General features: G+C 46.9%; 2 protein-coding genes across 2 annotated transcripts; one reads left to right on the forward strand and one right to left on the reverse strand.

Annotated features, from left to right (window-relative positions):
- Positions 1-5,659: 5,659 nt before the first annotated feature.
- NEFM (neurofilament medium chain) lies at positions 5,660-10,233 on the forward strand. The gene is made up of 3 exons (XM_072356967.1): positions 5,660-6,776; positions 6,967-7,091; positions 8,216-10,233. The coding sequence occupies exons 1-3, from the start codon at positions 5,712-5,714 to the stop codon at positions 9,600-9,602; spliced, it is 2,577 nt and encodes an 858-aa protein (XP_072213068.1). The 5' UTR covers positions 5,660-5,711; the 3' UTR covers positions 9,603-10,233.
- Positions 10,234-13,866: 3,633 nt separating this feature from the next.
- NEFL (neurofilament light chain) lies at positions 13,867-18,697 on the reverse strand. The gene is made up of 4 exons (XM_072357145.1): positions 17,562-18,697; positions 16,690-16,814; positions 15,432-15,754; positions 13,867-14,438 (listed from the first exon to the last, which is right to left on the reverse strand). The coding sequence occupies exons 1-4, from the start codon at positions 18,609-18,611 to the stop codon at positions 14,266-14,268; spliced, it is 1,671 nt and encodes a 556-aa protein (XP_072213246.1). The 5' UTR covers positions 18,612-18,697; the 3' UTR covers positions 13,867-14,265.
- Between the last annotated feature and the right edge of the window lie 2,153 nt (positions 18,698-20,850).

The raw sequence follows: 20,850 nt of genomic DNA on the forward strand, positions 1-20,850 counted from the left end.
TATTTTGCTATAAGAGGTCCTTACTTGCAAAACCACTCTATCTCTGCTCAACGTTCACTGTAGAGGTCTACATCAAAAAAATAAACCATTTTTACATACAGAATCTAAGCAAGAAAAGGCCAAAACATCATCCTTAGGAGATCTCCGTTGCCTTCCATCAGGTAGCCTCCTTCTTTAGGACTAATTAAAAAGAAAAGGGAGTCACTGCAGTTATAAAGAGTCGTCAACATCATACAGCTTTCCATTGGGTTTATCTACGTGAATCAATTAAACATCCACCGGGAAAGCAATTAACCTAAATACAAATTAGACTAGCAGAGAGAACGTGTTTTCTTGCATCAGGCTTTTTTATTTTTAACATGAGATTCATCCATATTTAAGTGCACCAGTCAATAAAAGAAAGGTCAAATGTCACAGTGGAGAAGGAGGATGCAGCGATTGCTCTTTGCACACAAAGTACTAAAGCAAAAGCTGATAGAACACAGGAGATAAACCCAAATGCATACAAAGGAGCCAACCCCACAAACAAACTGGAACAGCTGCCACATATAGCCTAGCAATTGCCTGCAGAGGGATGTCCATGCACTCAGAGCATCACCCTTTAGTGTGTCACCCTGGAAATAGTTGTGCCCTATGCTACACACAGCTTCAGGAAAAGTGCCTGCAGAAGGAAGCAATGGGGACCTTTCAAAGCGATATTTTTAGAAAGGGGAGGCTAGGAAAAAACCTCTCAAAACTAGGTAGGAAGAGCTATTTTTGATTGCTTCATCACCAAAAGACCGCTCCCCTGACCTGTGCTATTTTCTGTACAGCAACTTTCAGCACAGATCGGTTTGAAGCATCAGATAATAATAATACATAGAAAGAAAATGACCAGTGAGCCATGAAGCTGAGCAGAGCATAGAAGCACCAAGGGAACAAGGATAAGTTATTTCCTTTGCTTTCCATCTAAGCCAATTAAAATGGAGTTTTTCTTCACCTGGGCTGTGGTGCAGAGCTGATCCTTCACTTCCTTGGGGCAGCTGTGGGCCTGACTAAGAAGGCAGAACTGGGTGATTTAATGCTTTGAATACAGATAGAGGAGCCTGAGAGCAACGATTCCCTTCCTATTGACTGGGAGAACATCAGTAAGGCTGCTTGAATCTGCTGGTGGAAAATGGGAAGATGGATGGGTACCATGGGGATGAAGGCATGAAATCTTCCTTTCCCACTCGCCCAGGTGAATGCTGTCATGCCACATAGAGCATTAGAAAGCTGCAGTGATTTACAGCAGGATCTGAAGCTTTTCTTGAGCATCTTTCATTGTAACACTCTAATGGAGTCCTCCACTGCTGTCTCCAGTTGCCATGATGCTCCTTTTTGTATTCACACAACCTGGAGAATTGGCCCTTTGAAACACAGCAGGGAGTGGTCATGAATTTGAGCGCTGCATTACAGGACTTACAAAACAAATGTGCAGTGCAGTGCTTTAAAAGTGCAAGGAAAACACTGATGAAAAATGAGGGTGATACAGTCAAAGTTTGGCTGTTTTAAGTCAGTAAATTACTGAAGTAAGCTCCTAGCTGTGAGATCCTTCTTGGTATTGACATGGAATGAAACTCAGCTCTGTAAGTATAACATGTTTTTGCAGCAAATAAATCCAGGAAAGGGAATAGCAACAATGAGCTTAATGATGATCTGCAGAAATTTGTAAGGAATCTCCATAAACTGAATGTAAATGCTGCTTTAGGACTGTGCTTTCAGAAATGAATTACCTTCAAATGCAACACAATACGTTCCTGCGTGAAGAAGACACTGCAAGCACCTGGAAATGTTTGATTGAAGGCTCTGAAATGATACCACTGTCAGAAGAACAATGCAAAGTGGGATGGCGTTAGGCAAACACTGCTGCCTTGGAGCTCTGCCTTGAGAAAGTCCAATGCAGAGCAGAAAGAAAACAGAGGTATAAATTTTTCAAAGCACAAGTGCTTTGTGCTGTGTTGCATTACCAAACAGCCCCCGCTGCAACACTTGGGTTGTGCTCATCCCCACGTCTAGTGAGAATGAGATGTGCAAAGTAAAATGCCCATAGTTGAGTCCTTGTCGTTTCATCCCCATTGCATTACATGGATCCCATTGCATCCCCTTCATTGCATGGATGAGCCTGGAGATATTCAGTAACATATATATAGGATATATATAGGATATATATAGGATATATATAGGATATATATAGGATATATATAGGATATATATAGGATATATATAGGATATATATAGGATATATATAGGATATATATAGGATATATATAGGATCAAGCCATTGTTGCATAAATCTAAATGTTTTCTTCTAAAGTTGTCACCGTATAAATGTTATTAGGGCATCCTCAGCCAGACTGAAGTGTCCTTGTTCTGTTGACGCCATTGGAACGGGACCAATTTATGGCAGCTGATTATCTGGGCCATTATTTATTCACAGTTTATGGTGATCAGATAAGGTGCCAGGACACCAAGGTCTTCAGCTGATAAAGACTGACAGAAGTGAGAGTCACACTGACTGACACTGCCCTCTGCTATGGGATGTAGGAGGGGACCAAACTCCCATGCCTTTATTCTTCCTTCTCTCAACACAGTTCCTACTTTACTTTACTTTATACCTTGGCATGAATATCACTTATACCTGCTTAGGCTTAAATGTCTTGAGCTTAAGTCTGAGTTATATTACGAACAGGCAGCCACTACCTAAGAGAAACTGTCTTTAAACTGGTAAGTAATTTTGATAGCCTCACAGATAGATCATTGGATAATCTGCTCTGTGCTCTTCATTTGGTTCCCTCTCTCAATAAATAAATAAATAAATTAAAACCCCTTATCTGATTTTATTCACTTTTAAAAAGCTATTGAAGTTAGTCCATCATCACTGAATACATTTTAAACCTCTGTTACCTGGAAGCCGACAGGCTGCAGTGCAGCTCCACCTCCTGTGCTACATTTCCCTTTTTTTTTCCTAAGGAACCTGCAGAACTCGGTGCCATCCTACAGTATTTCTTTACTGCAGGCTTGTCAGAAGAGAGTAATCAAGATAAGAATCAATGCAGCCCATCCCCAGCTGCGTGCAGTGCCTGCTCCTCCCATATCTTGCTCCATTGCATTGCAGTTTGCCCCAGAGCAGCAGCTCTTGTTGAGCTTAAGAGGCAGAAAGTTCTCCATGGGCAGAAATATTCCTCTTCATTTGAAAGCCTCCAAAAGGGATACGGCTATAAAGGAGTTGGTTGCTCATCAGAAGCAATGCAATCATTTCAGCTGATTTCCCTGACTCATTCTAACCTTCAGATCACCTTCAGGATCACGGAGCAGGAGCGCTGCCCACCTGCAGCTCATTCTGATCATAAATGCATGACATGAATGTGTTTTAAGTGAAATCTATGTACCATGTTTCAGGATTTCTCCGTGTGCTGGTTAAATGCCTCCGTGAATAGAAACTTTTCTCATCTCAATACCTTCATTTTTAAGGCAGTTAATAGTATGAATATTACTGTATTCTATAAAAGACTGCTCTGCTTGGATCTCAATATGCAGTAAATAAATCAAGTGCTATCACTGCTTGATTATAAAGCAACAACTCACTTTACGTGCAGGGTAAATGGATTTAAAACAATCCATGCCTCAATGTATTTAATTAAAGGGAATTCTGTTACTAAGTTCAGCTGTACCTCCTTACTCACTGTTCAACTCCATTAATTTGTTTTCAGAGCATTAAAAGGACCATAAAAATTGCCAAGCACTTCTGTTAACCATATGTTTGCTTTTCCTGTAAGTTTGATATACATATAAAAGCACACTCTGCTCCCTCCCTCCCCCCCCCCCCCCCCAATATATTTTCTTATCAGCATTAAACCAGCTCATAATTTCTCTTTTCCTCTAAAATGCAAGAAAATGCAATGCCATAATAAGCAGCATTTTTGTTTTGACTTCCAATCAAATCAAAAGGGATGCTGTTTGCCTATGGAGAAAACTACCAAAATTAATGGGACAGATTTAGAATCCATAATTGCTTTGATTATCTGAAAACCTTGTCTCTCCATTTGCTATATAAAACTCCAGAGAGGTTACACAGCAGATCTGGCTGCCCATGCCTGCAAATACAGCCCAGCAGATACCTCACATACTTCTGACTTCTCCACCGACTGCAGTGCTGCAGTCCTATGACAGCATCATATTAATGAGCCAGCAGAGGTCCGGCACTCCATGTGGTTTGCAAAGTTTAACCCTGTCCCTCGGACTTCCCCAACTCTCCACAACGGCAGCAGCAGCAGCACGAGCTGTGTGTGTCGAAAAGCGATTTTGGGGTAGGATTTTGTCCCTTAGCAAATCACCTGAGAGCTCACAGATTGCTGAACACAGGCAGACGTGTTTTCAGCCCCTTTCCAAACGAGGAGTTAAAACCTAACCACCCCCCACCCCTCCCAGCTCTGAAATGCAATGGAGCTGTAGCAGTGCAGTGCTTTTTTTCTAGCACCAGCAGTTTATTTATTTATATATATATACATTTTCCACTTTACTGATCCACTGCCCATGCAGCTGATCCATCCACGAGGAGTTCAAAGTGTGGCTGTTAGCTACTGCAAGTCACCGTATGCAGCCCACAGAAAGTCTACAGCACCGTGTAAACATCATTCTTAGCAATGTTTCAAAGTAGGAGAAGTCATTTCTAAGCAATGCACCAAGCGTTACGTGGAAACGTGCAGGGGGGGAGAGAGGAATAGAGGGGATGAAAGCGAGAGGAAGAACCAAGAGCCAGGACTGCAGGAAGCTTTCTAGCACTACCCAGCCTGCAGCCCCTACCCCATAGGGAGGTAAAGCGCTTGCAGTGCTGCAAAGCCGCCCGCAGCACACGCAGTCTCCCTTCCCCGGACACTTTTATGACCTTCAAATGTCAGACACTGCCTGAGGAGGGGGAAATGGGGAGGGGGAGTTGGTGGAGGGAGATGAGGAGGGGGGCTTCCCTTTGGGACCTCTATTCACCCCCCCCCCCCCCCGCCCGGGGCCAACGGCGGAGCCCTGCGGGAGCTGTCCTTGGTGCTGAACCCCCGATCCCGGCCCCGGCCCTACCCTGCGGGCTCCGCTGATCGCGGCCGGCACCGCGCTGCGCTCCGCCATGGCCTCTGCGGGGGCGGAGAAAGGAAAGAAAAAAGGGAAAGGAAAGGAAAGGAAAGGAAAGGAAAGGAAAGGAAAGGAAAGGAAAGGAAAGGAAAGGAAAGGGAAAAGGAAAGAGGAAAGAGGAAAGAAAGTGAAGATCTAAAGGAAGAAGAGGGGAGGAGGGGGTTGAAGCAAGAGTGAAGGAACACGGAGAAGGGAAATAGGGAGAAAGGAAGAGAGAAGAGGATGGGAAGAGGAGGATGAGGATAGGGAAAGGAGAAAGAGGATATGGAATAAGGAATGGGAAGGGGGGAAGGGGGCAAAGAGCGTAGACGAAAGAGGGTGCAGGGGGAAGGGGGAGCGGGGGTCGGGGAGTCGGGAGCAGGGAGCGGGGGCCGGGAAGGGATGGGATGAGGGAGGCGCGGAAGGGAGGGCGGAACTGAGGGGCGGAGCTGAGGTAGGGCCGGGGGCGGACACATCCTCGCACACGTGTGCGGGGCCGCCCCGGAGCCGCCCGGCGGGGCTATAAAAGGGGCGGCGGCGGCCAGAGCCGCTCTGCGCTTCCGTCCGCCACCCCCCGAGTGCCCCCCGCCATGAGCTACACCATGGAGCCCTTGGGCAACCCCTCGTACCGCAGGGTGATGACCGAGACCCGAGCCACGTACAGCCGGGCCAGCGCGTCCCCGTCCAGCGGCTTCCGCTCGCAGTCGTGGTCGCGGGGCTCCGGCAGCACCGTGTCCTCGTCCTACAAACGTACCAACCTCGGGGCTCCGCGGACCGCTTACGGTTCCACCGTGCTGAGCTCCGCGGAGAGCCTCGACGTGAGCCAGTCCTCGCTGCTGAACGGGGCGGCCGAGCTGAAGCTGAGCCGCTCCAATGAGAAAGAGCAGCTTCAGGGGCTGAACGACCGTTTCGCGGGGTACATCGAGAAAGTGCATTACCTGGAGCAGCAGAACAAGGAAATCGAAGCGGAACTGGCGGCGCTGCGGCAGAAACACGCCGGGAGGGCTCAGCTGGGGGACGCCTACGAGCAGGAGCTGCGGGAGCTGCGCGGGGCCCTGGAGCAGGTGAGCCACGAGAAGGCGCAGATCCAGCTGGACTCGGAGCACATCGAGGAGGACATCCAGCGGCTGCGGGAGCGCTTCGAGGATGAGGCGCGGCTGCGAGACGAAACGGAGGCCACCATCCGCGCCCTGCGCAAGGAGATGGAGGAGGCCTCGCTGATGCGGGCGGAGCTGGATAAGAAGGTGCAGTCGCTGCAGGACGAAGTGGCCTTCCTGCGGGGTAACCACGAGGAGGAGGTGGCCGAGCTGCTGGCCCAGCTGCAGGCGTCCCACGCCACGGTGGAGAGGAAGGACTACCTGAAGACGGACCTGACCACGGCGCTGAAGGAGATCCGCGCTCAGCTGGAGTGCCAGTCCGACCACAACATGCACCAGGCCGAGGAGTGGTTCAAGTGCCGCTACGCCAAGCTGACGGAGGCGGCCGAGCAGAATAAGGAGGCCATCCGCTCCGCCAAGGAGGAGATCGCCGAGTACCGGCGGCAGCTGCAGTCTAAGAGCATCGAGCTGGAGTCGGTGCGCGGCACCAAGGAGTCGCTGGAGCGGCAGCTGAGCGACATCGAGGAGCGTCACAACAACGACCTCACCACTTATCAGGTCCTGCGGGGAGTGGGGTGCGGGCTGGGGGCTGCGGGATGCGGGGGGGAAGCCGGGGGTGCGGTCCCAACCCGCTGCTGCCGCCCAGTGGGTGGGAAGGACTTTGGGAAAGTCTCGCCGCAACTTTTTTTTTCCCCCATTCCCTTTCTGTATGTCTTTGTCATGATGGTTTGTTCCGTCTCGGCTGCAGGACACGATCCATCAGCTGGAAAATGAGCTCAGAGGAACGAAGTGGGAGATGGCGCGTCATTTGAGGGAGTACCAGGATCTCCTCAATGTCAAGATGGCCCTGGATATCGAAATTGCTGCATACAGGTACAGGGGGATCGTTGTGGGCATGTCTGGAATATTAATAGCACTGCAGAGGCTGCTCTGAGGTGCTTTACCACCAGCGAGAAGTATCTGTATGCGTTGAACATGAGCCAAATTAGAGCTTGACTGAAGTACTGCAGCCCTTTCACAATGCACAGGCTCAAAAGTGTCTGCAGCCAGGAGGAGCTCATCCTCTCTGACAATGCAGAACTCCCTGTGCACACAGTTAACCCCAGTGCTGCACCCTGCGCCTGTTTTGCAGTAGACGAGTCTATTTTTAATCCCTGTTTACTTTGCATATGCCTTGCAAGCCGTGCTTGTCACTTTTCTCACTTGAGAGAGATGCTGTGCTTTGCTTGATCATGGTTTAAGCAGGCAGCGCTAATCTGCTTGTCACAAACACTTTTGCTTTTCTTGCTCAACTTTCCTTTGTCACGCACTCTGATCTGGAGCAGGAAAGCTGTGTGCTATTGCCATCACCTGGCAGGCTTTTGGTCTCTCTGCATCACTTCAGAGACCTCATCAGAACTGCTGATTTTTCTGGGTCAGAGGCTTAGATGAAAAATATACATTTGAATATGAGAAAAGTCAAAAGAGAAAGCTGCTTTCAGATCTCTGTGAACTTGAGGCTGTTGAGGCAAGCATAGACATTATAGGCTCTGCGGCTCTTTGCTGCCTGATGTGACTTGTATTGCTCTGCAGCCCCATTGTATGGCTAGAAGCAGAGAGGTGGGGTGCCCACAGTGAGCTGGGGTGTATGCTTGGCAGGCTTTGAAAGTCTCAGCGATGGTGTTCCATTTGGGTCCATTCCGTTCTCAGTTCACCTGAGTCATGATGCGTCCTATGAAGTTAATCACTTTCTTTGATGCGAAGGATGAATTTCAACTGCTCAGCTAAAGGTGATATGCTTGCTACATGCAAAGCAAGCCAAAAGGTGCTTGTTCAGTGAGAATTTACTGGAAGAGCTGATTGGAGGGAAGCAGATCTTGTGCTGTGAGCGATGGATAGTGCTGGTCTTCTCTAGCATATTCTACAGCTGACCTCATCCTGCTGACAGAGGGAAACACTGTCCCCTAGGTTGGGTTTCTAATGCTCACTTTTTTTTTCCTTCCTTCTGATTCTCTTAGGAAGCTGCTGGAGGGTGAGGAGACAAGATTCAGTGCCTTCTCTGGAAGCATCACTGGACCCATATTCACACACAGACAACCATCGGTCACAATAGCCTCCACTAAAATACAGAAAACCAAAATTGAGCCGCCAAAGCTGAAGGTCCAGCACAAATTTGTAGAAGAAATCATCGAAGAGACAAAAGTAGAGGATGAGAAGTCTGAAATGGAAGATGCCCTTGCATCTATCGCAGAAGAAATGGCAGCAAAGGCTCAGCAGGAAGAACAAGAGGAGGAAAAGGCAGAAGAAGAAGCTGTAGAGGAAGAAGCTGTTTCTGAGAAGGCTGCAGAACAGGCAGCTGAGGAAGAAGAGAAGGAGGAAGAAGAAGCAGAGGAGGAAGAAGCTGCAAAATCAGACGCTGCAGAAGAAGGAGGCTCTGAAAAGGAAGAAATAGAAGAAAAGGAAGAAGGGGAGGAGGCTGAAGAAGAAGCTGAAGCCAAGGGCAAAGCTGAAGAGGCAGCTGCAAAGGTAGAAAAAGTGAAAACACCTCCCGCAAAGTCACCCCCTAAATCTCCCCCTAAATCCCCTGTAACAGAGCAAGCCAAGGCCGTCCAGAAAGGAGCAGCAGAGGTAGGAAAGGATCAGAAAGCAGAGAAAGCTGCTGAGAAGGCAGCCAAGGAGGAGGAGAAAGCAGCATCCCCAGAGAAGCCAGCGACACCAAAGGTGACCTCCCCAGAGAAACCAGCGACTCCGGAGAAACCATCAACCCCAGAGAAAGCGATCAGCCCCGAGAAGCTCCGCTCCCCAGAAAAACCAACAACCCCAGAAAAAGTGGTGAGCCCAGAGAAACCAGCAAGCCCAGAGAAGCCCCGAACCCCAGAGAAACCAGCGAGCCCTGAAAAGCTGGCGACACCAGAGAAGCCTCGCACTCCTGAAAAGCCGGTGACGCCGGAGAAGCCTCGTTCTCCAGAGAAGCCATCCTCCCCAATCAAAGAGGAAAAGGCTGTGGTGGAGGAGAGCATCGCTGTCACAAAGGTAACAAAAGTCACTGCAGAGGTGGAGGTGTCTAAGGAAGCCAGGAAAGAAGACATTGCGGTGAATGGCGAAGTGGAGGAGAAGAAGGATGAGGCGAAGGAGAAGGAGGCTGAGGAAGAAGAGAAGGGTGTTGTCACCAATGGGCTCGACGTGAGCCCCATCGATGAGAAGGGTGAGAAAGTTGTAGTAACCAAAAAAGCAGAGAAAATTACAAGTGAAGGAGGGGACAGTACAACCACGTACATCACAAAGTCGGTGACGGTCACTCAGAAGGTGGAGGAACACGAAGAGAGCTTTGAGGAGAAATTGGTGTCCACTAAGAAAGTGGAGAAAGTTACTTCACATGCTGTAGTAAAAGAGATTAAAGAGTGAATTAAACTCAATTATAGCTAAATTAGGAGAAAAAAAAACAAATTAATTTAAAGAGCTTGGGTCGGTGCAAAAGGTTAAGCCATATGACAGCTGCAAAATGCATGTGAGTGACGGCTTTAAAGCAGAACGGGTTCTCTCATGGAGGCTCCAGACACACAGTATTTTACTTTCTTGTGCAATATAGGGGAGGGGGGGGAATGCATGCAGGCTCAAGATGTGCTCCCTCCACAGAGCTTGGGGAACTAAATAAAAAATAATAATAAAAAAAATAAAATAAAATACTAATAATAGTGCATGAGTTGAAATGTGCAAAGGAACCTTTTGAATTTCCTGAGCTGTTGGAGGGACGTATCTGAGGGATGACTTAAGACGTATTATGCAAAGAACCAACTGAGCCAAAACCAAACAGAAAACAGTACTAGAATATTCATGAGAACCAGAACTCTCTTAGCCTTAATTAACAAAAAAAGAAAGCTACTTATAAGTGATTATGTTTACCTCACTGGTGCAATTAGGGTGGACTTTTGCTCATGGGAGAACCTAGTTGACATGCACAGTACGCAACCTTTTGTTGTTTGATGTAAAACCGTCACAGCAGTTCTTGCTCAATAAAGGTCAGTATGAAAATGTGGCTTGTGTGGTGCTTCTTTTCCAACTGGTGTCCTTCCTTTAGGGACTGGGAACTCATCTTGGACAGCAGAGTGGTGTGGGCTGGAGAGTCAATTGAGGTTTCCTTTCTCTTGATTTCTCCTTCTTGTAATGTGGTTGAGTGGCACTAATAGTTCATCTGGCTTAAAGGAATACATTGGAGCTGTATCCTGTGCTTTATAGAGTAAAGGGAAATCTGTTGAGTTCTATGGGTTGGCCTTTAGGTGCTCAGTGGGGCCGTAGTCCCTATGGGTAATGGAGGAAAGGTCTTCAAGCCATGGTTGCCAACACTGCTTGTCTAGGTAATCCAAGATACACTTAGCCTTGCATTTGTCTCAATGTTTTAGGAGACATGGAGCAATTTCCAGATTGTTCCTTGGCTTTCCTATGGTGAAAGCCTGCCTGTGGACCATGACTGGTCATTATATCTTCTGCCCCATAGACTGTTTTTCATTTCCAATGGGAAGGTCTTTAAAACTGTGGCCTATGTCTACTGCCACTTATAGGTTGGCTTCATTAAGAGGAAAGCCTATTAATGGGCCCTTAAAAATCCCAATATATGGAAAACAATAGAGATGAGTGGGAGAAGGATCGCTGTGACTCCAGACTGGGGAGATAATCTTTTATTCTAGGGTTAATATTGCACTTACTATTTACATGTATTGCTTTACATGCTGCATATAGCAAAGAAATGCAAATCATTTCTCAGGCAGCCTGGATTCAGCAAGTGAACTGTCCTGAAATCTGAGGGCTAATAGGGAAAATCTGATGAAAATCAATGCTTTGTGTACCAGCCAATACCAGCCAATTCATTGCCCTACCAATAATGGAAGATCAAGAGGATTTTAATTGGAAGGCTTACTCATGCTCTTCACTGCAGAAAGCGTATAAAATCTACAGCAGATAAAAGTCTTTCAAACAAACGTGAATGCCTTTGTGTAGCAAAGCAATGAATGCCTCTCCTGCTGATATCAGTAACAGAAGTCTGTGCTCAACAGATTGCAGCTTGAGTGATGTTGAATTATGGCAGAGCTGGCAAATTAGATGGCAGTTTCTCTGCAGCAAGCTTTGTTGTGAAAGTTATGTGGGTATATGGACATAAAATAACCAATAACCACACCTTTAAGAATAAGATGTTAACAACCACAATCGCACTTACATGCCAACAGCGCTGCCAGGATCTGCTGAAATATCACCAAGTCTCAATGAAAGTTGGGCATCTCCAGCTTCCAAAGTTGGGTCACCTTGCACCATTAACTACATTGTGACATTGGTGGGAGACCAAGAACACACAATGTGGGCTTGCACAGGTGCAGGTGGGATCCTGAGCTGCCTTGAGTTTTTTATGTTGTGCTTTCCCTTCAGTTCTGGTAGGATATTACAAGGACAGAACCTAAGGGCTGCTATCTGTGTTGTTCCCTAACGTATACATTCATTAACTTGGCCAATATCCCACTGCAAATGTTTCCATCCAATCCTGGGGGAAATAAGCAAACTGTTAGCACATTTCTAAATATTTATAAAACCATCAGATCCAATTAATGTTTAATTTTGCCAAGAGGTTTTGTCTACTGACATCTGCAATCAAACACTTTCAAAAGATAGCATAATTCCAGGGCAGAGATGCATCAATATGTGCTGTTTGCCTGTACTGCAACAATTGCTTTTTGAGGCTGTGAATAAGCACTGAGGGGATTAATTATTTTCAGATACAGGAGTTCATTAACCAGTACAAAAGGCTCTGGGAGGGGAAAAAACAATGAATAAATGTGTGAATATGTGTGAGTCTGACTTAGGGTGGGCCACCCAATGGCTTTGGGAATGAAGGGCTCTAGGATGGGAGCTTGGTATCATATGGGGAGCTACGATTGTGGCACTTTCAGCATCCCAGAATGAAAATGCAGGCAGAAACAAAGCAGGGAATGTTATGAAATCCAGCTAGGTTGCTTTTGGCAGGATGCTGAGTCAGGCACTGGAATTTTCTTTGCACTTCAGGGTCTGTGCTTTTACCATGTATTTGAAGGGCTGTTCTTTGCTGCTCAACACTAAGCTCATACTCAGTTCATCAAGGAAGGCAGCAAAATTTCCAATGACAAAGTTACTGGGTGGTAATCTTAGTTCTATCTGTACAAGTTTTCCTTTCCTGCCAAGTAGAAGGGGGATATGTGTGTGTCGAGAAGGAAAGCATTTAAGATCTTCTTGTGTTTGCCTTCTCTGCAATGGGAACTTAATCTGACACAGCCCCAGCCTGCCTGAGCAGCCAGGGAATGCTCAAGGACAGTCTTGCTGCTTTACTGCAGCTGCAACTTGGGTTAAAGTTTCCACCGTGCCTCCCTCTGCCTGATTCTGCTGCATTGCGTCAAAGTGAGCTCCTGGATTTTCTAAGGTAAAACAAGCATTGCCAACAGGATCTCCATAACCCTGAGAGCATCTCGGCAGGAAAATGCATGTTTCTACCCTCCCTGCACCAGTTTACCTTAGCACAAGGCAGGACAGGGCTAACAAACCAGCTGGGTTGCCACTGCGGACATACTGCTCTGCAGCTCATTGCTGTGCTGTGACTCACACATCTCCTGCAAAGAGATCTCTCCTTCAGCTGTACTACGTTAAAAATAACGCAGGATGAGATACACTGCAGGGAGAGCTGTTTGTTGCCGTGCCTCTGAACGTGCTGCTTGAGAGCATCCCCTAGCAGCTGAGATTTGGCAATCTGCAAACGTGCTGCTTCCCTTGGACGCAAAACAAAAACTGAGCGCAAAAGGAGTTTATCCATAGGAAAAGATGTGAAACTGGGGGGAAAAAAAAATCGGATATTGCAAAGTGAGGAGGAGCTCAGAGTGCTTGGGCAAAGGGAGGGATGGGGCAGTAGCTCTAATATATGCTGATCTATTTGACAGTGGTTTGGCTTCAGCGAGCTCCAATCTGGCACATAACATGATTTCGCTCTGTAGGAGCAGATTCTCTCTCTTCCTGAAGTGCCACACTCAGCATTTTCTGACAGAGCACTTCCAAGTGCCACCTCTCACACACACACAGCACTGTGCTGTTGAGTTGCAGACATCACATGCCAACAAGGAGCAGCGACACAGAGCTTCACACCAGCCCTACTGCCAAATTTCTTGTGTATAGCACTGGAAACACCCTCTACCTGGCTGAGGACCCCAAGATCTGATGCAAGAATGCATCCAGCTGACCATCACTATGGGAAGCACACAACCATGGGCTTCTTTTAACCCGGCTTTCTGACTATAAGCAAGTTAAGGTTTGATTTGTAGCATTGGCCCAGTGATTGCTATTGGAATGAAGTTCAATTGCACACATTCAGCTAACTGATTATAATTGACATTGTTCTGAGCTGCTGGGCCTTGCTGCTCTTCATGCCATTCCTTTTTGGTGCCTGATCACAGGTTTTGTTAATACCTTTCTTAGGTTCATGTCAAAAACCTTAAGATCCCCTGTCAATTTCCTGGCAGAGGAATTAATGCACACAGCACTCCAAGCATATTAACATGGGTCAGAACCCACCCCATTAAGCAGGTATGGAAGATAAGCACAGTACGCTTTATCAGTCATTAAGTGCAGTAGTAATATAACACACACACACACACACAAGGAATCTGTGTAAGCATTTCTTTAACTTTATTGACTAGCTTTATTGCACGTACTTATTGAAGCCTCCATTATTTTACCCACCCAAGGTTTCCATAATTATTTTTAATGCACATTAGAGATAACTTTCATTCCCATGACTTATTTTTTGCCCCCCTTTTTAAATGTAATGATTCTGAATCACCCAAGTAGGACATAACCCCTGAATTCATACGTGTAGACCATGCAGCACTCAGGGAGCAAGCCAGTGGGTGCTCTGCAAGCAGCATACTGATACTCCACATAGAGAGAAACATCATAGATCATTAACTTTAAACCTCAGTGGTCACTGAAATAAATATGTGAGACTGCAATTTTAGCTCAGTCAATCATCGTTTAGCTTGATGACAGCCAGGCTGCCTGGAATTCAGGCCTTCTTCTTCACTTCAGTTTCTTCCTTCCCTGCTGCTTCTTTCTCTTCCTTCTCCTCCTCTCCAGTTTCCTCAGCAGTTTCTTGAGACTCCTCTCCATCTTCAGCTGCTGTTTCTTCTCCTTCCTCCTCCTCACCTTCTTTGCCTTCTTCTGATTCTTCCTTAGCACCTTTCAAAGGCAAAAAGAATTCCACATCTCCTACACTGCTTCAAATCAGTCCCCGACCCCAATTCCACACAAGCCAGCATACCTGTACCCTCCATCCCCTATGCATGCAGATGACAGCCAACCTAAGCTTGATGGGGCTAGCAGTGTATGAAAGCAGGGACCTATCTAGGACATGTAAAGGTGACAGACAAACCCACACAATCAGCTTACCCCAGATTTCAGATTGACTTAAAACACTTTTATATAACTCTTTTGAAATATCAGTCCTGAAAAATACTAATTAACTGTAGGCTTATTATTGTTTAAGCCTCATTTGAGTTCAAAACCAGCTTTTGCTATTGCTCTGCAGTTGGCTCTTCAGCCGCTGTTTTACTGTAATTAGTCTTCATGCTAATTAATTAATGGAATATGTCAATGGTAAGCAATACATGTCAGGTATGCCTAAAGCCAGAGCTACATCCCTTTGATATTTTATCTTTTAAAGATGAGTTTATTAAATAAATAGAGTGGCAGCAATGAAGTACTTTAGTTGAAGAAAACAGGAAAACTACCAGGCAACAGAAACTGCTGCCCACTGAACCCAATGGTTATGCCACAGACATCAGCTAATATCCTCATTTTTCCAGGGTACCTCTGATATGTCAGCATTTTTCCTTCTTTTCTTACTGAATAGCTGAACGTGCTTGCTGCCAGATGAATACAGCATCACCTGCTTTTAATGCACTCTCATCTCTCTTGGAAAACTGAATGGAAACAACCAGCAGTTTCCAAGGGAATACGATCGACTCCATAATGTCTGGTATTGAACATTTATCTTCTGTTCTGAATTCAGCTATTCTTGCTCAAATGCTATAGGCTTAATCTCTCCAGCCTTTGTATATGAAGTGAGAGGGTTCTACTCATTAGAACTAGCTTATAGAATTTTGGGGGTTTTACTCTTACATGAGCAGGGTGAAGCATGGAAGAGAAGGCTTTGAAAGTAGCTTTAAGTACCTTCCTCCTCTTCTTCAGCCTCTTCACCTCCTGCTTCTTCCTCCTCACCTTCCTCTTTCTCTTCCTCCTCACCTTCCTCTGCAGGGGCTGCTTTGGCTTCTCCTGCTTTAGCAGCCTCAATTGTTTCCTCTATTTCAATCTGTTCTTCCTGGACATGACTAGAGTAGTATGTGGGGAAGGAACGGGTTGTCATCAAGTAGGAGGTGGACTGGAGCCCGCTGTAGGCAGACCTGCCAAAGGTGGGGGCAGTCTGGGTGTAGCCACTGGTGATGCTTCCAACACTGGTGAAACTGAGTCGGGTCTCTTCACCTTCCAGCAGTTTCCTAGCAGAAAGGAAAAGCAAGCAGATGCCTTAGCTATGCTGCAGCAGCATTCAGCAGACTCAGCTATGGGCCAATATGCTTTAAGCAGCACAAGCCCTAGAGACTGCATACTCAGGAGTGCAAGTATAACCCTATTAATTGTATAGCAATAGCAGCCTGATCTTGGGAGAATTTTAAAGCTTCAGAGTTGTGTGTTACTTTGGAATCAGTGCTTCTCACTGGGAGAAACAATGGGGAACGCACCCCCAGGATTAGGTTTCTATAACAGGTAGAGATACAGATGTATTTCGACAACCTATGATGTTCCAGACAACAGTATGAATGTAACAGCTCTATGCCACAGTTAACTGTAAGACAAGGTTTATATCCACCTTCAGTATTCCCTCTGTGGCACTCATAAAAACCATTTCAGCGCTTACAATCGCTACTGGTATCTGGGATGATTTCTTTTTGCTATTTAAAAGCAATTCTTCAGTAAGATAATGGCTTAGCAAGGCACAGCTTGTGAGTTAGAAAGAAATCCCATCATTACAAGTGTCTAAGGGATTTTTAGTCCTGAGAAGAAAGCCACCTATATTTAACAAGTCTTAATGATATAAAAAGCATTGTAGAGTGAAGAGACTTCTGAGCTCCTCAGTACAGAACACACTTTACTTGTGAAGATGGAGAACTGAGATTACACAGCTGAGTTCCTAATTCTCTATGCATATATATGAACAGTATCATGTTCATGTTTGCTATGCAGCACAGATTTTGCTTAACACAAGCTGTTACCTTAAAAGCACCGCTTCTTCCAAATAGAAAACCAACAAGAAAATCTGATTAAATTCCACCACCAATGGCACTCTCTGCTGGAGGAAGGCTAAGTAGGAATACACATAGGAAGGAAAACCTGATCCACGTTATGATTGATTGAAACACCTCCCCCGTCATACCTGTATGCAGCAATCTCAATGTCAAGGGCCATTTTCACGTTGAGCAGATCCTGGTATTCCTTTAGGTACCGAGCCATCTCGCTCTTTGTGGTTCTCAATTCATTCTCTAGTTTGTTGATCGTATCCTGTTGGAAGGCAGAACACAAGCAATGCAAAAACCTTTGTGTAGCAACAATGCTTGCAAGGAATTCCAGCCCCCTCATCACTTCACCTTGCTGTAGATAGAAGGACAACAGCTCCACATCCCAAAGTGCACAAAGCAGCACTGCTTAGCAATGCCCACCTCGCTGGCACATCTTCCACCCCTACATCTCTATCAATAGCTTCATTCCCTATCATTTAAGGAATAACATTGCCTATGATTCAAGGGCTAAACCATTCACGAGCTGTGCATGCTTCATTATTTGACAACTGTGCTTTCCCTAATGCTAAGTAAATTCATTGCAATGCTGTTATTTGAAGACAGAAGCATCTATAAGCAGCACATGCCCCACTTCATTTCTGATATCTATGCTTTCCCCTTATGCTCTCTCTAGCACTAAGGCTATTTTTAAGCCAATTCGTAGCTATTTGATTATTTAAGCACCAAAGCATCCATAAGCCGTGCACTGATTTCTAACACCTACCCCTAGTTTAACTGGAATATTTTAAGTACATTTGTACTAATTCTCTTATTTAAGGTCTAACGCCGCCTGTGCTTTGTTTTGCTGCTGGTTTTTGCTGCATGTGCATTCCCCTTAATGCTTTCCCTACCACTAAGGCTATTTCTAAGCCGATTTATAGCAGCATCCTTAGGGATACCTCAGACCACAACGTTGCACTATGCCACAAGATAACGTTATGCAGCCGCAACCCCCCCCCCAGCCGCCCACCTGCAGCGCGGAGATATCGGCGCTCTGTTTCTCCTCCAGCTCCTGCAGCTGCTTCTCCAGCGCTTCGTTCATGCCGCGGGTGGCTTCGATCTCCAGCGTCTTGGCTTTAAGCAGCCGGCGGCTCTCGGATACCTCGTCCTTAGCGGCTCGGACGGCGTCGGTGTTTTTAGCGGCGCTTTCGCTGAGCACGGTGAAGCGGCTTCGGAACCATTCCTCGGCGTTCTGCATGTTGCGAGCCGCCAGCTTCTCGTACTGCGCTCGGATGTCGCGCAGCGCAGCCGACAGGTCGGGCTTGGCCGACACGTCCATCTCCACCGACAGGTGAGCGTATTGGATCTGAGCTTGCAGCTCGGCCAGCTCCTCCTCGTGCACCTTCTTGAGGAAGGCCAGCTCGTCCAGCAGGCTGTCCACGCGCTTCTCCAGCTCCGCTCGCGCCAGCGCTGCCTCGTCCGCTCCTTTGCGCACCTCCAGCAGCCGGGCCTCGGCGTCCTCGCGGCTCAGCACCTCCTCTTCGTAGCGAGCCTGCAGCCCCCTCAGGGTCTCCTCCAGGCTCTCCCTCTCGCCCTGCAGCGCCTGCTTCTCGCTCGTCGCTTCCTCGGCGGCCAAGCGCAGCTCGCGGATCTCCTGCTCGTAGAGGGCTCTGAAGCGGGACGGCTCGGCGTGTTTCTGCCTCAGCACCAGCAGCTCGGCCTCCAGCACTTTGTTCTGCTGCTCCAGCTCGTGCACCCGCTCGATGAAGCAAGCGAAGCGGTCATTGAGGTCCTGCAGCTGGGCCCGCTCCTGGCTACGGATCGACTTGAGGTCGTTGCTGATGGCGGCTACCTGGCTTAAATCTAGGCTGTCTACCGAGTGCAGGAGGGAGCCCGAAGCGCTGGAGGCGGCGTAGCTGCGGCGCACCGACACGGAGGAGACGGGTGCGGAGAGGCTGGAATACGCCGAGCGCGCTGAGCTGTATCCGCCGCTCCGCATCGCGGAGACGTGCAGCCGCGGGCTGTCAGCGTAGCGCCGCTTGTAAGAGGGGAAGAACGGGTCGTAGCCGTACGAGCTCATGGCTGCAGGGGGGTTCAGCGAGGGCTCTGCGGACCGGTGCCGCCCGAACGCCGGTATTTATGGACGGGGAGTGGGGGAGGAACGGCAGCCGGGCGGGGCCGGGGCGGAGCGTTGCCTTGAGGCTGCTGTAATGGTGGGGGTCTGTGATGTACCCGGATGGTTATCCGAGCTGGTGCTGAAGCGGGTGGGCTGCATTCACTTTGCAGCTCCCTCGTGTTCGCCCCACACCTGCCCCACACCGCCATTTTCTCCCGTGCCGCTCTGATGGGACCCCGGGGTTACAAAGCCCCACCTCGGATCACGACATTAAACAGTCACCGCAGCCCCCTCTTGTGCCTCAGAAACCCCCGAATGTGTGTATAAATAGCTCATTTCACCTTCCTTTCCCCTTTATGTTTGCAGTTCCAGCCAGGCTCCAGCCTTCTCCCTCTGTCCTCGCCATGTGCATTGTTAGCAGTGGTTCCTAATGCCCAGGTAATGGTGAAAGAAAAGACAGTACGTGGTTTATTGTACCAGCAAAATGCGCTGATTCCTGGTTATCCAGCTTTGCTTCATCCCCTGAAATACTCACAGGGGCAAATTTGGACCATAAGGACTGAATGGCATAACCTGACTACAGCAGAGACTAAAGCTGCACGGCTCCATCACAGCTACCCCTGGCCCAGGTTATGAGCTGCTGTTAAGTAGAATAAAACAGTATTTACACAGCAGAAATTGCATCTTAAAAATGAAATAGGGAAACACAGCCAAAAAGGTGGTGACATGTTGTCTCTGTGTTGTCTCTCTGAGTCAGAAGGGCTAATTATAGACCAAAACACTTTCCAGGTTTTGCTTGAGGAAGGAGCAAGTGCTGAAGCAGCGTTTATTAGCAGGAAGTACTGCAAAAACGTTCTCTTGCTCCCTAAAGAAAGGAGAAAGAAGTAGAATCCGTGTACCTGTCACCAGTTGCAATGGTGCTCAGGTTATTTCTTGCATAAAGATGAGCTTGCTTAATGTGAATCATATAATAAAAGTGAGGCAGGGATGGTTTCACTGGGTTCCTTTCTATCTTCTAGTGCTCTCAGAATATTACCCGTTGTTTAGTGTCACTTCCATAGGTTACACTGTACTTGAAGGTGAGGGGTATTAAGCTGTGAAAGGCAATGGCCCCTCAAAGGCAGAAAGCTATAATCTCATTTGAGCTCACGTTGGATGGAATCAAGTACGCAAAGAGCAAATAAAAGCTCTCACGTTGCTCCTTCACAGTAAGATTGTGTAGATTGCAGAGCACGTGGGGAAGTAAATGAGCAACGTAGGCACTGTAGCAGATGGGGAGATTCACAGTAGGTTTGTTTGGAAATTCAATGAGCTTCTAAATAACAAATAGTGCTGGGATACTCAAGAAATGCCAACTGACATGCTTTGTCTCAAGCCAATGGATTAACACTACTCTCTTCCCAATTTTGAGCACAAGATTTCATGATTATTGGTATCAATTACTATGCCATGTATTAATAAATGAACATACCTCAGCTTCTAAAACCCCTTCACTCCATATCTCATGACAATAAGGGTTGTAATTGTAGCCCATTATTATTTGTATGTCTTTTTTATATCATTTTAGAGAGGGGAAATGATGGAAAACCTTTCTTTCTTCTCCAGCAGTGCCGAGATGTGAAGGTGTGTCTGCAGACAGCCCTGCAGCATTGGATTTCAGCGTGACTCAGAGGTAAGAATGAGCTTTTGTTACTATCATGAAGGCAGAGCCAATGCTCATTGCATCCATTACCTTGGGAATTCAAACATTCAGACACAGAGTTATTGATGTTGACTCTGTTTTTTGTGCTCTGTTTGTATTCCTTTTGGTTTTTTTTGCTATTTACCTTAAGACTGCATTGAAAAAAGATAGACAGGCGGTCACTGGAGATGAGCTGAGTCACCCAGCTGCTTAGCATCATCTCCATTTCCATCTGCTGAAGTTACCTATGGCTTCTGTCTTGCTGTTTTAATTAGGTGCGAGTCTCCTGATTTCATCTACCACAAACAAGAAGAAATATAAGGTCAGCTCCATCCCTTGAAAACCTCCCCTAGATTGACTGACCTAAACGAGAGTGGGTTGCCATTAATGTCATTTCTGTATTATTCATAATATGATAAAATGGCAACTGTACAATCATTTACTAGTGCTGCATAAGCAAAAACAAATGGCTCCGGAACAGTACATCACTGTTGGCAAGATTCCCTTTCCTATAAACATGAA

This window comes from Excalfactoria chinensis, chromosome 25 (genome assembly GCF_039878825.1).
Source record: "Excalfactoria chinensis isolate bCotChi1 chromosome 25, bCotChi1.hap2, whole genome shotgun sequence".
Taxonomy (NCBI): Eukaryota; Metazoa; Chordata; class Aves; order Galliformes; family Phasianidae; genus Excalfactoria; species Excalfactoria chinensis.

Bases quoted from the DNA above. Each gene is read 5' to 3' on its own strand.
- NEFM (XM_072356967.1), top strand. From the start codon at position 5,712: ATGAGCTACACCATGGAGCCCTTGGGCAACCCCTCGTACCGCAGGGTG. The intron at 6,777-6,966 runs GTCCTGCGGGGA...TCTCGGCTGCAG, and splicing joins ACGACCTCACCACTTATCAG to GACACGATCCATCAGCTGGA. The intron at 7,092-8,215 runs GTACAGGGGGAT...TGATTCTCTTAG, and splicing joins ATCGAAATTGCTGCATACAG to GAAGCTGCTGGAGGGTGAGG.
- NEFL (XM_072357145.1), bottom strand. From the start codon at position 18,611: ATGAGCTCGTACGGCTACGACCCGTTCTTCCCCTCTTACAAGCGGCGC. The intron at 15,755-16,689 runs GTATGACGGGGG...CCTTTCTGCTAG, and splicing joins ATTGAGATTGCTGCATACAG to GAAACTGCTGGAAGGTGAAG. The intron at 14,439-15,431 runs GTACTTAAAGCT...TGCCTTTGAAAG, and splicing joins GGCTGAAGAAGAGGAGGAAG to GTGCTAAGGAAGAATCAGAA.